The 15179-nt window shown below is 45.4% G+C and overlaps 1 protein-coding gene across 1 annotated transcript in view; it reads right to left on the bottom strand.

Moving 5' to 3' along the window:
• LOC146185655 (uncharacterized) overlaps window positions 1-15179 on the bottom strand; it is a 131492-nt gene that overhangs the window by 16328 nt on the left and 99985 nt on the right. Inside the window, exons 24-38 of the mRNA XM_084606553.1 lie at window positions 13937-14202; window positions 12780-12950; window positions 9948-10061; window positions 9284-9403; window positions 7374-7496; window positions 6705-6767; window positions 5616-6151; window positions 3588-3663; window positions 3237-3386; window positions 1637-1753; window positions 1016-1132; window positions 540-645; window positions 394-462; window positions 223-294; window positions 70-141 (exon numbers count right to left, since the gene is read on the bottom strand). Of these exons, the coding sequence (XP_084462679.1) occupies window positions 70-141; window positions 223-294; window positions 394-462; window positions 540-645; window positions 1016-1132; window positions 1637-1753; window positions 3237-3386; window positions 3588-3663; window positions 5616-6151; window positions 6705-6767; window positions 7374-7496; window positions 9284-9403; window positions 9948-10061; window positions 12780-12950; window positions 13937-14202 (2172 nt within the window). The remainder of the gene's footprint in view (window positions 1-69; window positions 142-222; window positions 295-393; window positions 463-539; window positions 646-1015; window positions 1133-1636; window positions 1754-3236; window positions 3387-3587; window positions 3664-5615; window positions 6152-6704; window positions 6768-7373; window positions 7497-9283; window positions 9404-9947; window positions 10062-12779; window positions 12951-13936; window positions 14203-15179) is intronic.

Here is a 15179-nt window from a genome sequence, read left to right as displayed (position 1 = left end):
GAAGGCATGGGCACGGAACTTTGAAAATAGAGTACTTGATTAGAGCCAGGTTTCACCTTCAAAACTCACAAAAATCTCACGTTCTTCAGGCCAGCGAAAGCGGCAGTTTCTATCTGGACAATTCTGTTATTCCTCAAGTCCCTGGAATATTACAGAAAATGAAACCAGATTACTGTAACGCTGGATGCAGCAAGATAAAATATGAAGACAGCCGAAACTTACAGGAGGTACAGATTTTTCAACTCGATGAACTTGTTAGACGGTAAGACTGTGAGCCCGTTGTACTGCAGTATCCTGTGTATACGCGCCAAAATATGAATGCCTTCAGGGAGTTGCAAACAGATTTTTTTTTTGTTGCAATAATCACGACAAATTACTACTTCTTTTACTTACAGTTCCCCTAGCCTTTTGAAAGGCGAGAAATTAGACTTCAGGATATCCAGGCGATTGAAGCTGAAATTCCTGGAAAAAATAAAGTGTACAGCATCTCGGTCTTCAGCTCCCCCCAAAAAACTTTTACTGTGGCGAAAACGACTTACAGTTTCCTTACTAGGTGCGACAGGTCATCTGGCAACGCGATCAAGTTCTTCTCGATGCACTTGACAAAATGGCCTCTGCACTCGCATGCTGACGGGCACTTCAGGTCTGTGAAAACACGCGCATGTCTTCTTTATTAGGTTTAAAGGGGTTTGATCTGAAGCCTCGTGTGGATTACAATTTATCTTGTTCCTGTACTCTCCAACTTAGCGTTTTGTAAGCAACCGAATAGAACTCTGCTTGCCTTGATTTATTTTCGTTGCTTCTAAAACAGAATACTGCAAACTTCACTGCCTTCAGACAAAAGAAACACTCGACTTGGATGTCCGTACAGCAATCCCTATATAAAGCGATCGACAGACAGTTTAACGCTTACGGGCCGACGGGCCATTTTTCCATAGTATGAGGCTTATCTCCGGATGCACACTCAGTAATATTCAGGCATGCATGACGCGCCAGCGCTACGTGAGGCGCGTACCACAAAGATGTTCGTCGTCTCCGTGCTTGCACTGGCGGGTGCCGTCGCAGAGCTGGTGCAGGGCCACACAGGAACTCTGGTTGCGGCACTTATAGCGACCTGGGCACGTGTACTTGTCTGCCACATAATAAAAACAAAAAGAAAGGAAGAGAAGAGAGAAAATTCGTCACTGAGAAGAACAGTCACAACGAAGCAAGGTTTCTACAGAAAACTGCAGAGCTCTGAGAAAGGGAGAGGTCATTGAGAAAGATTTTCCAACAGCAACGCGAATGCAACTGTTAAAATAAGCCTCAATAAGACTGCGGGGAACACTTCTCGGCTTACGTAGTCGCTGCAATTATTCAGGGGTTCTTTTTGTTTCTGCAACGAACAGCAGACAAATGTAAGGCATCCTGCAACTTTTGAGTCCATCTACTCTCAGCAGCACTCTTAAAGCTTGGGTCGGCTGCGCTGCTTACAAGCCTCTCCAGCTGTTTTAGATAACCGAAATAAATGCCGCCTGTTGGCTTCTCAAACTTGCAAGTAGTGGTACACAATAATTGTTCGCGAATAGAACATCAGTACGTAAATTGCGTCATAACGGGCTTATAAAAAAAAGGAGCTGGTGCGTCGTGTACTCACGGCATTCGATCTCGTCTTCGCCGCCGATGCAGTCCCACTTTCCGTCGCACAGGAAATGCGACGGAATGCAGTACGAATTCGTGCACTTGACGTAGTCCTCCGGGCAGACCACGTTCTCTGCAATGCACCGGGGAGACATCCCGCTAACGTCAACCCGAGCTCCTTCAAGACGAGAAAACATCCTTAATGTGCCGCAGGTAGCACAAACGCATGTAACGTAAAGATGAGATCCTTGCCGGAATGCAGCCAATTAGCGGTTCAAAAGCGTAAGCAAGGAAGCCATACATACTTATTTCGTTTTTGGCAGTTTTGCTGAAAACGAATGATCGACATAGTGTCATAAGTTCGAAGAAGAAATAGAATATAAATCAGTCACTCAATAGTAGTGTCTTTCACACTACCTGTTTAAACGTGGAAACATTGAGCGCAATGCGGATTTCGGGCAAACAATTTATTGCTGCGCGGTCAGTCGGAAAATTCGAAAGTATAGAATGTATACAGAGACATTCGGAGATATGTTTCACTCGATGCACTGCAACGATCGAATACCACCTTATATAGCTATCGAGATAACGCATAAAACTGAGCTAAACTAGGCAATAGCCTAGTTAAAAATAGCTGTGAGCCTGCGGCTGGATGGAAGCGACGGCTGATTCGCACTGACGCTTTTCTACGCTCTAGATTCAGCGCTGCCCTCCTAGTACTAACCTCGCCCCAGACGACAGTTCCGAGAGTTGAAAGCCTGCCTTCTATGCGTCGTCACAGGCGGCACTCTTGCTTCTGCGAAGCCTACGTCGCCCGTCACACCACGGTCTAACTAACGCCACCGATCGCCACCTCAATCAACGATGAAAACAACTAGGCCTTGTCTACGCCTGCGTCAAGCCTCGCGAGAACAACGAGTCTCCTCCGCATCGCCGATAGCACTTCGGAACGTCAGTAACTGCGCAATCTGCACGCGTTAATTTTGCGGTTATTTTGCTTCGCAGCCAGTCGCAGTGCGAACTCGGCTCAGATCATTCTCGCCGAGCATTTACGCTTCGAATATGCCGCCGCTCGCTTAAGCGGTGAGGTGACTAGACCATATAATTAGGAGAGAGATAGCGATGACAACAAACGTTGGACGGCAGCTGTCGACGATGTCATTTCTCAAGAGCCCGATGCAGCACTGGTAGCGAGGGGCGAAAGCGATACGAGGGAAAGCTGCTGCGCCCGTTTACCTTTTCATTTACTTTTTTTCTGCCTACATTTCTGCCCGTGAGAGCGGCCCTCAGGGTTTTCTGTCAACTTCTTTCCTTCTCTCTCTTATCACCGCCAATCTGTTCTCTTTCGTTTCTGGCTTCTTTGGTCGGTGAACGTGGACCGACTTCATCCACGCAACGCGTCAAAATTTTCTCCTTACAACACTTCAGGCCATGATATTACCAATCATAAATTCCCGTGAACCTTTTACTGGTAATTACTAATGAGCCACTTGTAGAAGATGCGGTTTTTCCAATTCGCACACACGACAGTTTCAGGAAGAAACAAATGCAACGTATGCTTTTCTTTTTTCAGACATCTGGATCTGTCAGAAATAAGAGCATATATCTTCACAAACCGCATCCTCGCAGGTGGGACACATCCCGGCAGCCAGCCTGGAAGCCGAACTGGTCGAAGCCGTAGAGGCACTTGGTGCTGATGTTGACGAAGTGACCCGTCCTGCAGCGCAAGTAGTTCTGCGAAGAATCGCATTCCTCCATCGACGAGACTGCGATAGATCGCGCGTCGTGATCGAGACTTGAGTGCGAGACTTGTCTAGAGCAATTCATCAACGAGAGTCACTACCGTTTTATCTGAATCATATTCGATCGCTAATTGAAGCAGATATGGTTATACATAACTCGAATACAATTTTGTTTATCTCCTAATGCCTTCTCGTAAGGCACAACACTCAATATAATATACATGCCTTGCTTGAAACACTCCAGGGGACCGATGGTGTGGTAGCCAGCCTGGCCCGTCTTGTAAGTGTTGCCGAAACGCAACTGCACCGAATGCATAAATATGCATACAACTTGCGCGAAAAAGGTTACGAGCAGAGTCTAGGAGAGTGCAAATATGAAACGAGATTTATTATGCAATAGAAGCAACGTCTCGTTTTTACTAAAGATAATTAAATAATGTAGCGATTAGTGCGGCCTTCAAAATTTAAAAAGTTCGGTTTATGTTGAAATCTTTTCAGTTTAGAGTTCGCATTTTTTGTTTCATAAAGAAACTCATGGTTTCTTCAGCTTAATGAGTGTGATTAAAGGTATATACCCCGAATCCACAAGTAAGAGGGTGCATGTGATGTTCAGCGTGAGAGGTATTACCGCCTACAGTTGTGCGCAGATAAAAAGAGGAACAAAACAAAAAAATCGCGCGACTTTGTTAAAGGAAAATAAATCAAATGTATTAAGTTTGCAGCATAAGAACATAAGTGTTTGTCTCTCCAAGTCTGGTTTTGTTTGGTCTAAGGGGTTTAACGTACCAAAACGACTCAGGCTATGAGAGACGCCGTAGTGGAGGGCTCCGGAGATTTCGACCACCTTGGATTCTTTAACGTGCGCTGACATCGCACAGCACACGGACGCCTTGCTTTTTGCCTCCATCGAAAAGCGGCCGCCGAAGCCGAGTGTCTCTCCGAGTGAAGTTTCGGTGGACAATCAGATTATCAGGCTAAAAGACATTCGACTGATCGATTCTTCGTGGTACCGAGATTCAAAATAAGCGGGCCGCCGCATGCGATCGAGATTCTTTATATGCGTTTTATAAAAAATTGGGGGACGCTCAAGCTTCGTCAAGGGTGGACGCGATAGACCGTTTAACACCGCCTTTCCATACCGCCAACAGTTGGACACTTTTTGATTAAGCCGGTTTTCAGGAAAAGGAAGGCGCGCAGCATCTGTCTCACTTCTCAGTAGACACCTACACATTTCTGAGTACACATCTCATCGATTCAAATCCCTATATTGCAAACTAGCCGCCAACTTGACTTTTGAATTATGACGCCGTGCTATGACGCTTGCATGATAGCTTTGATACGAAATCATGCGCATATTTTCACCGACCGTTTTCCTCAATTCTGGGTTACGGCGACGTCGACGTCTTTTTGGCCGAACGCTTTGCACACGTTTTGCGCAACAGATGGATTGCAAAACATTTTTAACGAGGTAAATGAATCCACGCAATCGATAGACTGCTCTCCAATGATTATCTAAGGGAAATATAAGAGGTTTGTGCACCGAAGAGCACTTACACGCTTTCACTCGGAACACTTAATTTTCTCACTTAGTTCATACCCGTCGCCCTTTCATCCGTGCTTATATAAACCAATTTAGACTCCCGGCTCACCACGGTGGGAGAGCCATTAGCCATTAACGTAGGTTAGTTAGCGTCGCAGACGATAGATGTCACAGTGGGCGACAAAGCAGGCCCTTTGAACGCGGCGATACGCACGCTTCAGCCATAGTAATCATTTTACGCAAGCAGGTTCAAGCGTTCCCAGTGGGTATAGCGCTGCGCGCATCGTCATTCCGATAGAGGCGCGCTGTCTCCAGTAGAACATTGGTAACAAGAGGAGAGGGAAACACTTCAGAAGAACTGAATTGTGAATTTTGGTACTTCTGATTTCATCTACATAAATCACGTTCAAATATTTTTCATACGCGGTTTCCCTACGCCGCGCCAGTTAACAAAACAAATTTTTGAGTCTTCAAAAGGAGAAAAAAAGAAAAATTGCAGAGCACCTTTGGGACGATGGCTCTGTTTTTATGAGACCAGAGTTTCAGCGATTGATTTAATCCGCGTGTTCCTTTATTTGCTGTCCAGTTTCAGCAGACACTGCAATGACAATTTCAAAGCGAGTGCTATTCCCTGCGCAACCACCCTAAGCGCGCAACGCACGTGTTACATGGTGAACCCGATCGATAAAGCAAATTAAGTATAACAAGCGTGCCTTGCGGATGGGCAGCTTCTCCTTGTCGGAGATGTAGCCGTGGTCCTCGAGCCAGTGGAACTCGCTGACAGAGTCGCAGTTGCAGCGCTGGTCGGGGCCGAAGCAGTCCGGGTAGCAGGCGCACGTGAGGTTCTCCGTGGCGCCGCCCCAGTAGTACTGCGGCTCGCCGTCCACGCTTTCCCACCAGGAGAGGGGCCGCTCGTTGTCCGAGTAGCCGAAGCCCGCGCCCACGCCGCTGCACTCCCACTTGACGTACTGCCTGCAGCGCTGCGACACGCCGATCAGTGCGCGCATCTGCATCCAGCCAACGTCGTAGGTGATGGGGCGCGCGTAGGCGCCCTCGACGCCCGAGCGGACGTAGATCCTCTGCTCGGAGTCGTGGTGCACTAGCGTGCGCACGTCTTCCACCGTGCTGCCCATGATGCAGTGCACACGGAACGGCAAGATGGGGCCTTCGGCGCCGTCCGCGTCGATCAAGTAGTGGCCGCTGTGCCGTATGCCGTCCTGCACGAACAGGTCCTCGCACGTCTTGCGCGCTGTGGGGAAAAAAGTGGGAGGCAGAGTGGGGGGTAGGGGGGGGGGGCGAAACAGAACTTTTTATCACCATTTGTATTGCTCTAGGCGCATCAAAAAGAACTGAAAGCAGAAATCTCTTACGCCTACAAACTTTATAACTTAGCTGTACAAACACATGCTGTCTGATATGCAACGATAAAGTTATAGTCGTTTTTACACTGTAACTTTTATCAGTGCTTGCGTTTGCTTTACGCGCACGAGATTTAGGCTTCTTCCATTCAGCGTGTGATGCTCTTTCAGCCGAACGAAAGACGACCAAGCTGTGACTGAAGTCTAGCGCATGGATCAGGATCTAGACCCTGCACGGATCGTCATTGTAATTTTAAAAGCCCGATCCGCCAGCGTTATTAACGGTGCTGAGTGGCAGTAGCCACGTTTGTTATACGAATAATGGGAAGCTATTTTCTTCTATATGCTTTCGATAGTGCGCTGGCGTGAGTGCAGCGGCGCTTTATTTCTCGCCAGTTGTTATTCAATAAAGTGCCGTTTTTATATAACAGTACAATTACGTACGTTTGTTGTCACATTTCTTCTTTTCCTCTTCAAGGCCCTGTCTGTCTTCTTCTTTCACCAGGTCTGAAGAAAAGGAACATCGTTCATTCCATACTGCGACATATGAATTTTTTTCTTAAATGAATATGCACGCACTAAACTGCTCTACCATTGGTCCCTTGAACAACGATTATTACCCACGAAGGAGACTGGCATGTTCCCCTTTTTCAAAGGTAAAAAAATAGTTATTCGCATTCCACGCTAATCTTCGTTATTGTCTCTCTCTCTCTCTCTCCACACACACACACACACACACACACACACACACACACACACACACACACACACACACACACACACACACACACACACACACACACACACACACACACACACACACACACACACACACACACACACACACACACACACACACACACACACACACACACACACACACACACACACACACACACACACACACACACACACACACACACACACACACACACACACACACACACACACACACACACACACACACACACACACACACACACACACACACACACACACACACACACACACACTGAAGCAAGTAAAGAGACAAGCAGAAAGGAAGCAAGACTGCAACACATGAGCAGGAAAACACGCAAGCTACGAGCGTTCAAAAAGGCGGAGTCCACCCACGGCATCCGTCCTGCTCGTCTTCGTGGTACTTTCCCGGGCAGTCTCGGTGGCCATCGCAGACGGCATTCTTGGGAATGCAAGTGCCGTCGTAGCACTGGAATGTCACATTAACGTTGCACTGGCCTGGAAGTGGAGAGAGAAAAACAGGAACAGAACCGTGATGTTTATATACAAGATGAGCTGGAATTCTCACAGGACCTTTATGAACACCGGCACATCTAGCGCAAGGGTAAAATATACGCTGAATAAAATATGCGAACAATGTGCTACTAGGTTTTTAGTTTGAAAATTTGTTTTCAGCTAGTGGCAACCGAGAATATATTTTAAGGCATCTGCGGTCCTAACTTAATTGGAAATTTCTTTATACACTCTTTTATATAGCACCACCGAGGTGGCAAGTTTAACGATAAACGCAAAAAAAAAAAAAAAAAATATCGCAGATGCCGTTCTCTTTTCGCCAACAAGCGTGGTAACAATTAGTGCATTGAACGCATATAATTATTCAGAAAATAACTAACGAGCGTTAAATACAGTGCTGGAACGAAATAACAAAGTAGTTCTTACCAAAATGCTTACGCAAAGTGAGCCGTGCGCGACATGCCCATTGTTCGACTGAAAGTGCAGGTCAATTTATCTCGATTACATCGAACTACCTTTGCCAAAGATTAGATGGGGTCTACCTGCGACAAGTTTCGGCAGTGCCGAGAAATCTTAGTTCGAATGAGGTGAGTTGCGGAGGAGATTTTACAGAACTAACGCTTACAGTAATACGAGTCCTGACACTGCTGAAGCGCATTGCAAGTAACTCCATTTTAGTAAGATGACTCGATAGAGAACTTCGATGCACAACTATTAGACAAGCGAAAAAGTACTGAATGCGGTCTTGGAAGCCCATTCAATTACTCGCGTCGGCAGGAGACAGGGAACTTCGATTCACTACTAATAAACAACAGGAAGTGTATCGAAATGCGGTTCCAGGAGCCCCTTCAACCTGTGGCACCGGCATGTGCTAAATTAAATATGCATACAGGGTTAATATATAGAGACCCTTACAAATTGTAAATAAAGAAGCTCGGATTGTGTGAAAAGTTCAAATCAAAATTAAGAAGTAAACGACAAAATCATTCAGAGAAGCTGTAGCACCTTTCTGCAGTAGTGGAATGAGACGCTGCGCATTCAGCGGTTTTTTCTGACGTAAGCGACCGTGCAGAGGTTTTCGAACGCCCAGTGCCTTTCTTAGTGTTTTAGCTGCAATGTAGCTTTCCCCAATGTAGAGCGCTGTGACGTGAGCGCCAATTTCGCTTTGCGTCGCTTCCCGTCTAATCAAATTTGAAGCAGGAAGTGGGCTTCTCCGCTCATTTTATATGCGCGTGGCAGAGCACCCTTTACAGAGAAAAAAAGAATGAAGTCTGTATTAGGATGTCATAATGATGACGTCCATTCGATGTTTTTATACCGTCTGTTATTTTGCTGTAAAAATTTACTGCTTTGCTCCCGCGTTCACGAGTGAGTAAGAAAAGTTTAATCAAGCTGTTTTCTCTGTCCATCACTGTACTTCCGGGTGCCTAAAAAGACACCTGTGGAGGACGTTTGAGAAAGGATGTGAGTTAGAGATGCGAAAACTAAATAATAGGGACTGAAAAGTGTGCTTGCCCTTCCAATTGAGTAGCTGGTCTCTAGAAATTGAAAATTTTTCGTCTTTGCCAAGATAAAATGAGCGCAGCGGTTGGGAAGCGTACTGATTTTAATCATGATTTAGTTTTACTTCAAAAATACGCTTTTTTTTTCTAAGCGCGAAATTTGCGATTAAATGTCGAGGTTCATGCATTTTTAAGCGTCAGCATACCTCACCAAAAGCACGGTGCAGAATTGTTTCGCAAGAGCTACGAGCAAGACATTGGCGCACTCACCGAGACAGTCCTGCTCGTCCGAATTGTCGTGACAGTCCGACAGCAGGTCACATCTGTGAGCCAGGGAGATGCACTGGCCGTTTTTGCATCGAAATTCAGTCCTGTTGCACTCGATGTAGTCTAGGGGCAGACCATGCGATAAACAGGATTCATTTGACCTCAGACTCCAGGCTAAGCGTCATGATTTTGATACCTCCAGGCTAAGCATCGGAATAGGTCAGCAATTTCGTAGCTGGAGGAGAACTTTATTTTTGGGTGTAAAGTTTGGTTCTTGCCTATCAATAAAAATTTTACAACCTTTCACTATGCTGCACATTTGTGAAGAACAATAATAATACAGTCTAACATTGGTTCCTTCAACATAGTGAGATAAAAAGTATGTTCTGGTCGCTGTTTATTATCTCCCTATTATTTGTTTCTGGGTTATTAAGTGTTTGTTGCGAAATGCTACAAGAATATCAAATTTTTAATCGAATCGGCAGATAGAAAAATATGATTAGGTTGCATAATAATACGAAAAACAAACAAGCACCTTTCATGAAGGAAACGATAAAAAAAGTTAGCCTGCTGAGTACTTATTTGACACCATATAGGAAGGCCGAAACTAGCCAAATCAAGAGCGGGAAAAGTTTTTTTTTTTTCAAACAACATGCCGATATCTTACCGCAGTGGCTTTCGTCTGTAGAGTCCCCGCAGTCGTCCTTGAAATCACAGAAAGCACCTATAGATACGCACTTTCCGCTTGCACAGCGAAAACTGGCGTCCGGGCATGTAACTCCTATTTGAGCAGCAAAAGAAAGGAAAAAAAAGATTGACAAAGCTAACCATCTCTTGAAATATATCTATATAGCTGTTCCCAGTTCAGTCAAAAAATTCTGCTACTCCAAAATGCCACAGATCCACTTGTATAGTAATAAAGAACTGACAGTTGCAAAAGCTCTCACCCATTATCTCAGCTGAGGGGAGTCAGCTGTCACTGAAACCAAGACGATAACAGGGAAATGTTTTCTTTAATTGATAGTGACCACTACAAATTAGTAGTGTGACAATTCAGTGGGAGAAAGCTGATTAAAACGTAGAAGAAAAATTTAATAAGCGCTCTTAGTGTGGATCGAGCCCATAAACTTCGAGTTTTTTACCCGATGCTCTACCAAGTGAGCTAAAATGGTTGAATGTTCTACTTTTGTAGGTTTTTATGATGCGCATAAGCTATCCTAGGGAGTGTTCACCAGCGCCAACCACGTATATATTGGCAGACGTAGTAATACCGGGAGTGTCACTTGGAACATGATTGAACGAGGACTGCGAGAGCTGTTGCAAGAGCCATCTCATTGTACCCACGGCATCAAGACTCAGAAGAAACACATTACTTGCGCAAATGTCATTACGCAAATATCAGAAGAAACACATTACGTGCGGTCAAATTTTCAAATATATGAGCTTTAGTTTTGACATTTTAATAGCACTTAAAAGACTGGGAACGGTTTGTAAATATGATGCTATATAGGCGCCTTTAGCACCGTGATTACAACAAAGATATATGCTTACAGTAACATTCTTCTACTTGAATTAAGATACATCGCACGGAGCTTCTTCCATCTGCATATGCCCAAGGTCACAAGATAATATTTCAATGGACATCTGCACACTGTGGGCTCGATGAATATGAGTAGACAGACGTTGAAGCAAAGCAGGCCATCGGCAGTGACCTCCAAACAGTTGTGCCTTTTAAAGGAGCAGATACCAAGAATCTTCTTTCGAACTGCATGAGGAGTGCGACAGCGGCTTACTGTACCTCACCAGAAACCTGAAACATTCGTTTCAGAAGACTATATATCGGACCCTGTCGCTTTCTGTTCCGCGTAGAGTCCTACGTCATGTATGCTTGATTCATAAACTGCGTTTCAACGTGGCTTTCATGCACAAATACATACATATAATTAGACGGGCGGTCTCTTCGGAATGTTCCAATTGTGTTATTACAGTGAACATGGAATATATATTAGTGAGATGCCCATAGTATGCGCGTGAAAGGATTATAACAGATATTTCCTAGTAGTGTTTGGGCAGCAAGCTTCCCCGGAGGTTTTAATACTGGGCCCTTGGCCGGTCAAGTGGAAAGCTCTGCATACAATGCAGGTATTTTGCCCTTCCTTGAGCGACACGGGACTGGACTCGCGCTTGTGAGATAACTTACTGTTGCTTGTATATTCATGTCATAACTCTTCTCATCACATCGTCACCCATTACGAACCCCTTTCTTCTCCTTTTTCGGAAACCTTCACCTGGTGTAGAGCAGCAGCACATATGTTCATATCTCCGGCAGACCTCTCTGTCTTTCCATTCAACAAACACATCAGTTCATTTATCTATATTAATCTACATCCATTTTTCTAACTCCGCTGTTTTCTTTCTTTTAGTTGCATATTCACCTGTGGCAACATGAATGACGATTATAAACCTATATAGGTATCAATAAATAATATTTGCCCGCGACGGAGAGAACTAATCACGACGTCGTGCCATAAAGTGCATGTCTAATGTGGAAAAGCAGGCGAGATACAGAGCGACCATGTTAGGATACGTTTTAGAGACTGCACGCCGGAAGTGCAGCCCTATGCTCAACGCCTGGCGTTTTTAAATGCTTATGGGCCATCAAAACAACCCAGTAGAAAAAAACTACAGAAAATTTGTGATGTTACGACATAATTTCTGTGCGGTTTTTGACGGGAAACCTGTTGTGACAACAGAACATTCTGTCGTAACATCAGAAATTTCTGTAGTTACAACAGAAAAGTGCTACGGAACTAAAGACAACAGAAATATACTACAGAAAAACTACAGAACTACAGAAAAGTACTACAGAACTACAGAAAAGTCTGATGGTTACGACAGAACTACAGGACGTTTTGTCGTATTTTTGACACAGTTCTGTAGTTTTTTTCGACTGGGAAACATAAATAACAAAATGTAACTCCTGAACAGCCTCACTATCGCCACAGCACTATGTGAACTCAGATGTTCAGCTAGAATGAAAAACTGCATTTTGACGCGGAAGTCTTTCTTGGCTCATGGATGATGTAGATAGGGAGTGTTTGCAGGTAATCACTCCACGGACTGATAAAAATCTGTCTCTACCGGATGTCGAACCCCTGTCCCTCCGATTCCCAAGCCGAGCGCGCAAACAACTAGTCCACACTAGGCTCGTCAGAAACCGATCGTAATTCCCCTTGTCTAGCGTGAGGATGATAGTTGCGATGATAGTGACGGAGCAGTTGTGGTAATGTGATAGCAGCGATGATAATGACGCTGCAGTTAACGATAATGATGACAGTAGCGATAGTGATGAAGGCAATGACAGTATTAATGACAGTGACGATGTTTTCGCAATTTTGCGATTTTAAAGCGACTTAAGCGCAATCCTGCAATATACATTTTTATTATTTGAAGTATAGGACGAGGTACTCGTCCTTTTGCCGGGGTATTGAAAGCGTACCGCAGTCGCTCTCGTCCGACTTGTCTCGGCAGTCGTGGACCCCGTCGCAGACGTTGACGACCGAGATGACTTCCTTGTTGCGGCACACGAAGTACTTCTCCGGCGCAACCTGCACCTCGCCCACGCGCGTCTTCATGTGCCGGTACAGCGGAGGGGGACCCGGGGCGTTGTCTGCGAAGACAAATGGCACGGTGTACATTGCGTACGGGACGCGCGCGCGTCGTCGAAGCATCCGCTTAGTCGGGAAGTAAGCTTCGATCGAGCGCACCGAGCTGCGGGAAGGCCGCTATGAAATACCTAAAATTCCTTGCTCAGCCCAAAGGCTCAGCCCAATGGCTCAGCACACAGACAGTCACTTTTTAAGGGACCCAAGGGTTCGTCGGTTTGCTTCTATCGTGGCCAGTATAGTTACACTTTTGAACTAGAAAAAGCTAACTAGTCCGCATACCTTTTACAACGAAATAGTCGGGCCTAAAGTATTGGATTAACAAATTAGATCGTGGCACAAGCAGGTCCAGCGGTACAAAGCTAATAGTTAATTGAAACTTGAGCTCTCGCAAAAGAGCCATCGGGTTAGTATGTTGTTATATACGGGATGAATATCAGCGTTGAGAATAAAATTATGCAGGCTAAACGTGCACCGAAAGACGAATGGTTAATAAAATCGATCCGCACGTTGCAAATGAACTTGGTTACGTTACAAAACTGCATAGAACTTTGAAACTGTAGCTGATGAAAAAAAATAAACTTGTACTGAAGTTAAAAGAAAATAAACACACGAAGGGAAGCGGATTTTCCGACTACACAAATATATTGTTAAGTCAATTACGCTGCGTCGCGCGGCGTTGTGAATGTGAAAGAGAAGAACGAGGTGGATGCATGAGGACTAGTTCCAGAGAAGCCTTACTGTGACTGTTCCTAGCTTTCATGCATGCCCCGCATATTTTGTAAATATTACATCATTGCCGTAAGAATATGTAAAATTGCAACTTTCTTTTTGTATAGCTATGTGGACTTGCAAGCACGTAACTGAAATTATTACTCCTTTAACTGCTCTTTCTTGGACTCTTTATGGAAGCGCGTCGGGCCGTGTAGAGATCGGAAGAAGAGATGGGAAGATAGACAGAGTATAGTAGAGATAGGAAGGCGAAGCGCACCGGCCTTGTGGCTGCTCATCTTGCATATGTATGCGCTGATGGTGGTGATGGGCAGATCGTCGAGGGCGCGCCACCCGCCCATTGCTGAAGAGCTTCCAGCCTCGGCGGCGGCCGCGCGCCCAAGCGTGCCCAGCGAGTGCTTGCCCAGTGAGCAAGGTATGTCGTGCCAGTGCGCGGTCGAGTGGCCGCTGTCTACGCGAAGCATGGTGCAGTCCTCGTACGCCACCCAGTCCGGCTGCGACGACAGTCCGTGGCCCGCGTACGCCCTGCGTGATGACGCGTGCGAGCGCGACGCCGGACGAAATTTTCCTGTAGTCTCTCACGGTGTTTCGCGCAGTCAGCGCGGAATAGACCTCTCGAAGATGAAAATTTTGCGCTGACTCGCTAATGCAGAATTATTCCACCGGACAGCACACGTTGTCTTCATTGCAGCGGCTCGAGCTACGGCGGTAACAACTTCCGTAAGTATATGACCGATTTCTAGCAACTAGGCTCCGTAAAACTGTTGCGTTGTCTCGCGGAAGTGCTGTCACACGTCTACGTACGGTTTTCAGTCCTAGGTGCATCCTCGCAACTTCTGGTAACATCTACCCGTAAGGCTATCCTCTCTTTCGAGCCCGCAGTTTCAACTGTCCCTACTATATCCCGATATCCGGTTAGTTTTATATAATATATATAGGCGATGCTCCGCCAGGTAAGTTGGCTTTTAGTGCCGGCTGTAGCTTCAAACATAGGATGTTAAATAAATTGTGCTATAAATGCTTCCTTGTGTCAGAAACGTTATGCACTTTACTTTGGTAATTTCTCATTTGAGTATGCCCTGCCCAAATAATGGGAAAAATAATAAATTCAGTATATTTGACTTCACGCCGAATTCTAATGCTCCACATAAAAGTAGAGAAAACAAAGGCAGTCAACCTACATTTAAGTGCAAAAGAACTTTGGAAACGCTCTCGAACGAAGTTCCGAACCTAATGACAAATCAAGTGGAGCTCATTGGGACCACGCGTAGGATGAGCGTCTCTCAATTCAACATCCCGCGTTAGGGAGATTTAAGCGGCGTGTTTATCGCGTTTATCGTAATTTGAAACAAAAAACAAAGAGCCAGGAGAGCCGTGCCGTTGTTTAACGTAAGTTTTGTCATGGGTAAGAGAAATTCTCCTGAAAGCGGAAGCCTTGGTAATAACAAAAGCTGTTACTGCGCACCGCAGGATGACGAAAGGGTGGAAAAAATCAGTGCGCT

Source organism: Amblyomma maculatum, chromosome 6 (assembly GCF_055883805.1).
Source record: "Amblyomma maculatum isolate TAMU_Amacu chromosome 6, ASM5588380v1, whole genome shotgun sequence".
NCBI lineage: Eukaryota > Metazoa > Arthropoda > Arachnida > Ixodida > Ixodidae > Amblyomma > Amblyomma maculatum.
This window is presented reverse-complemented; position numbering and strand designations above follow the sequence as displayed.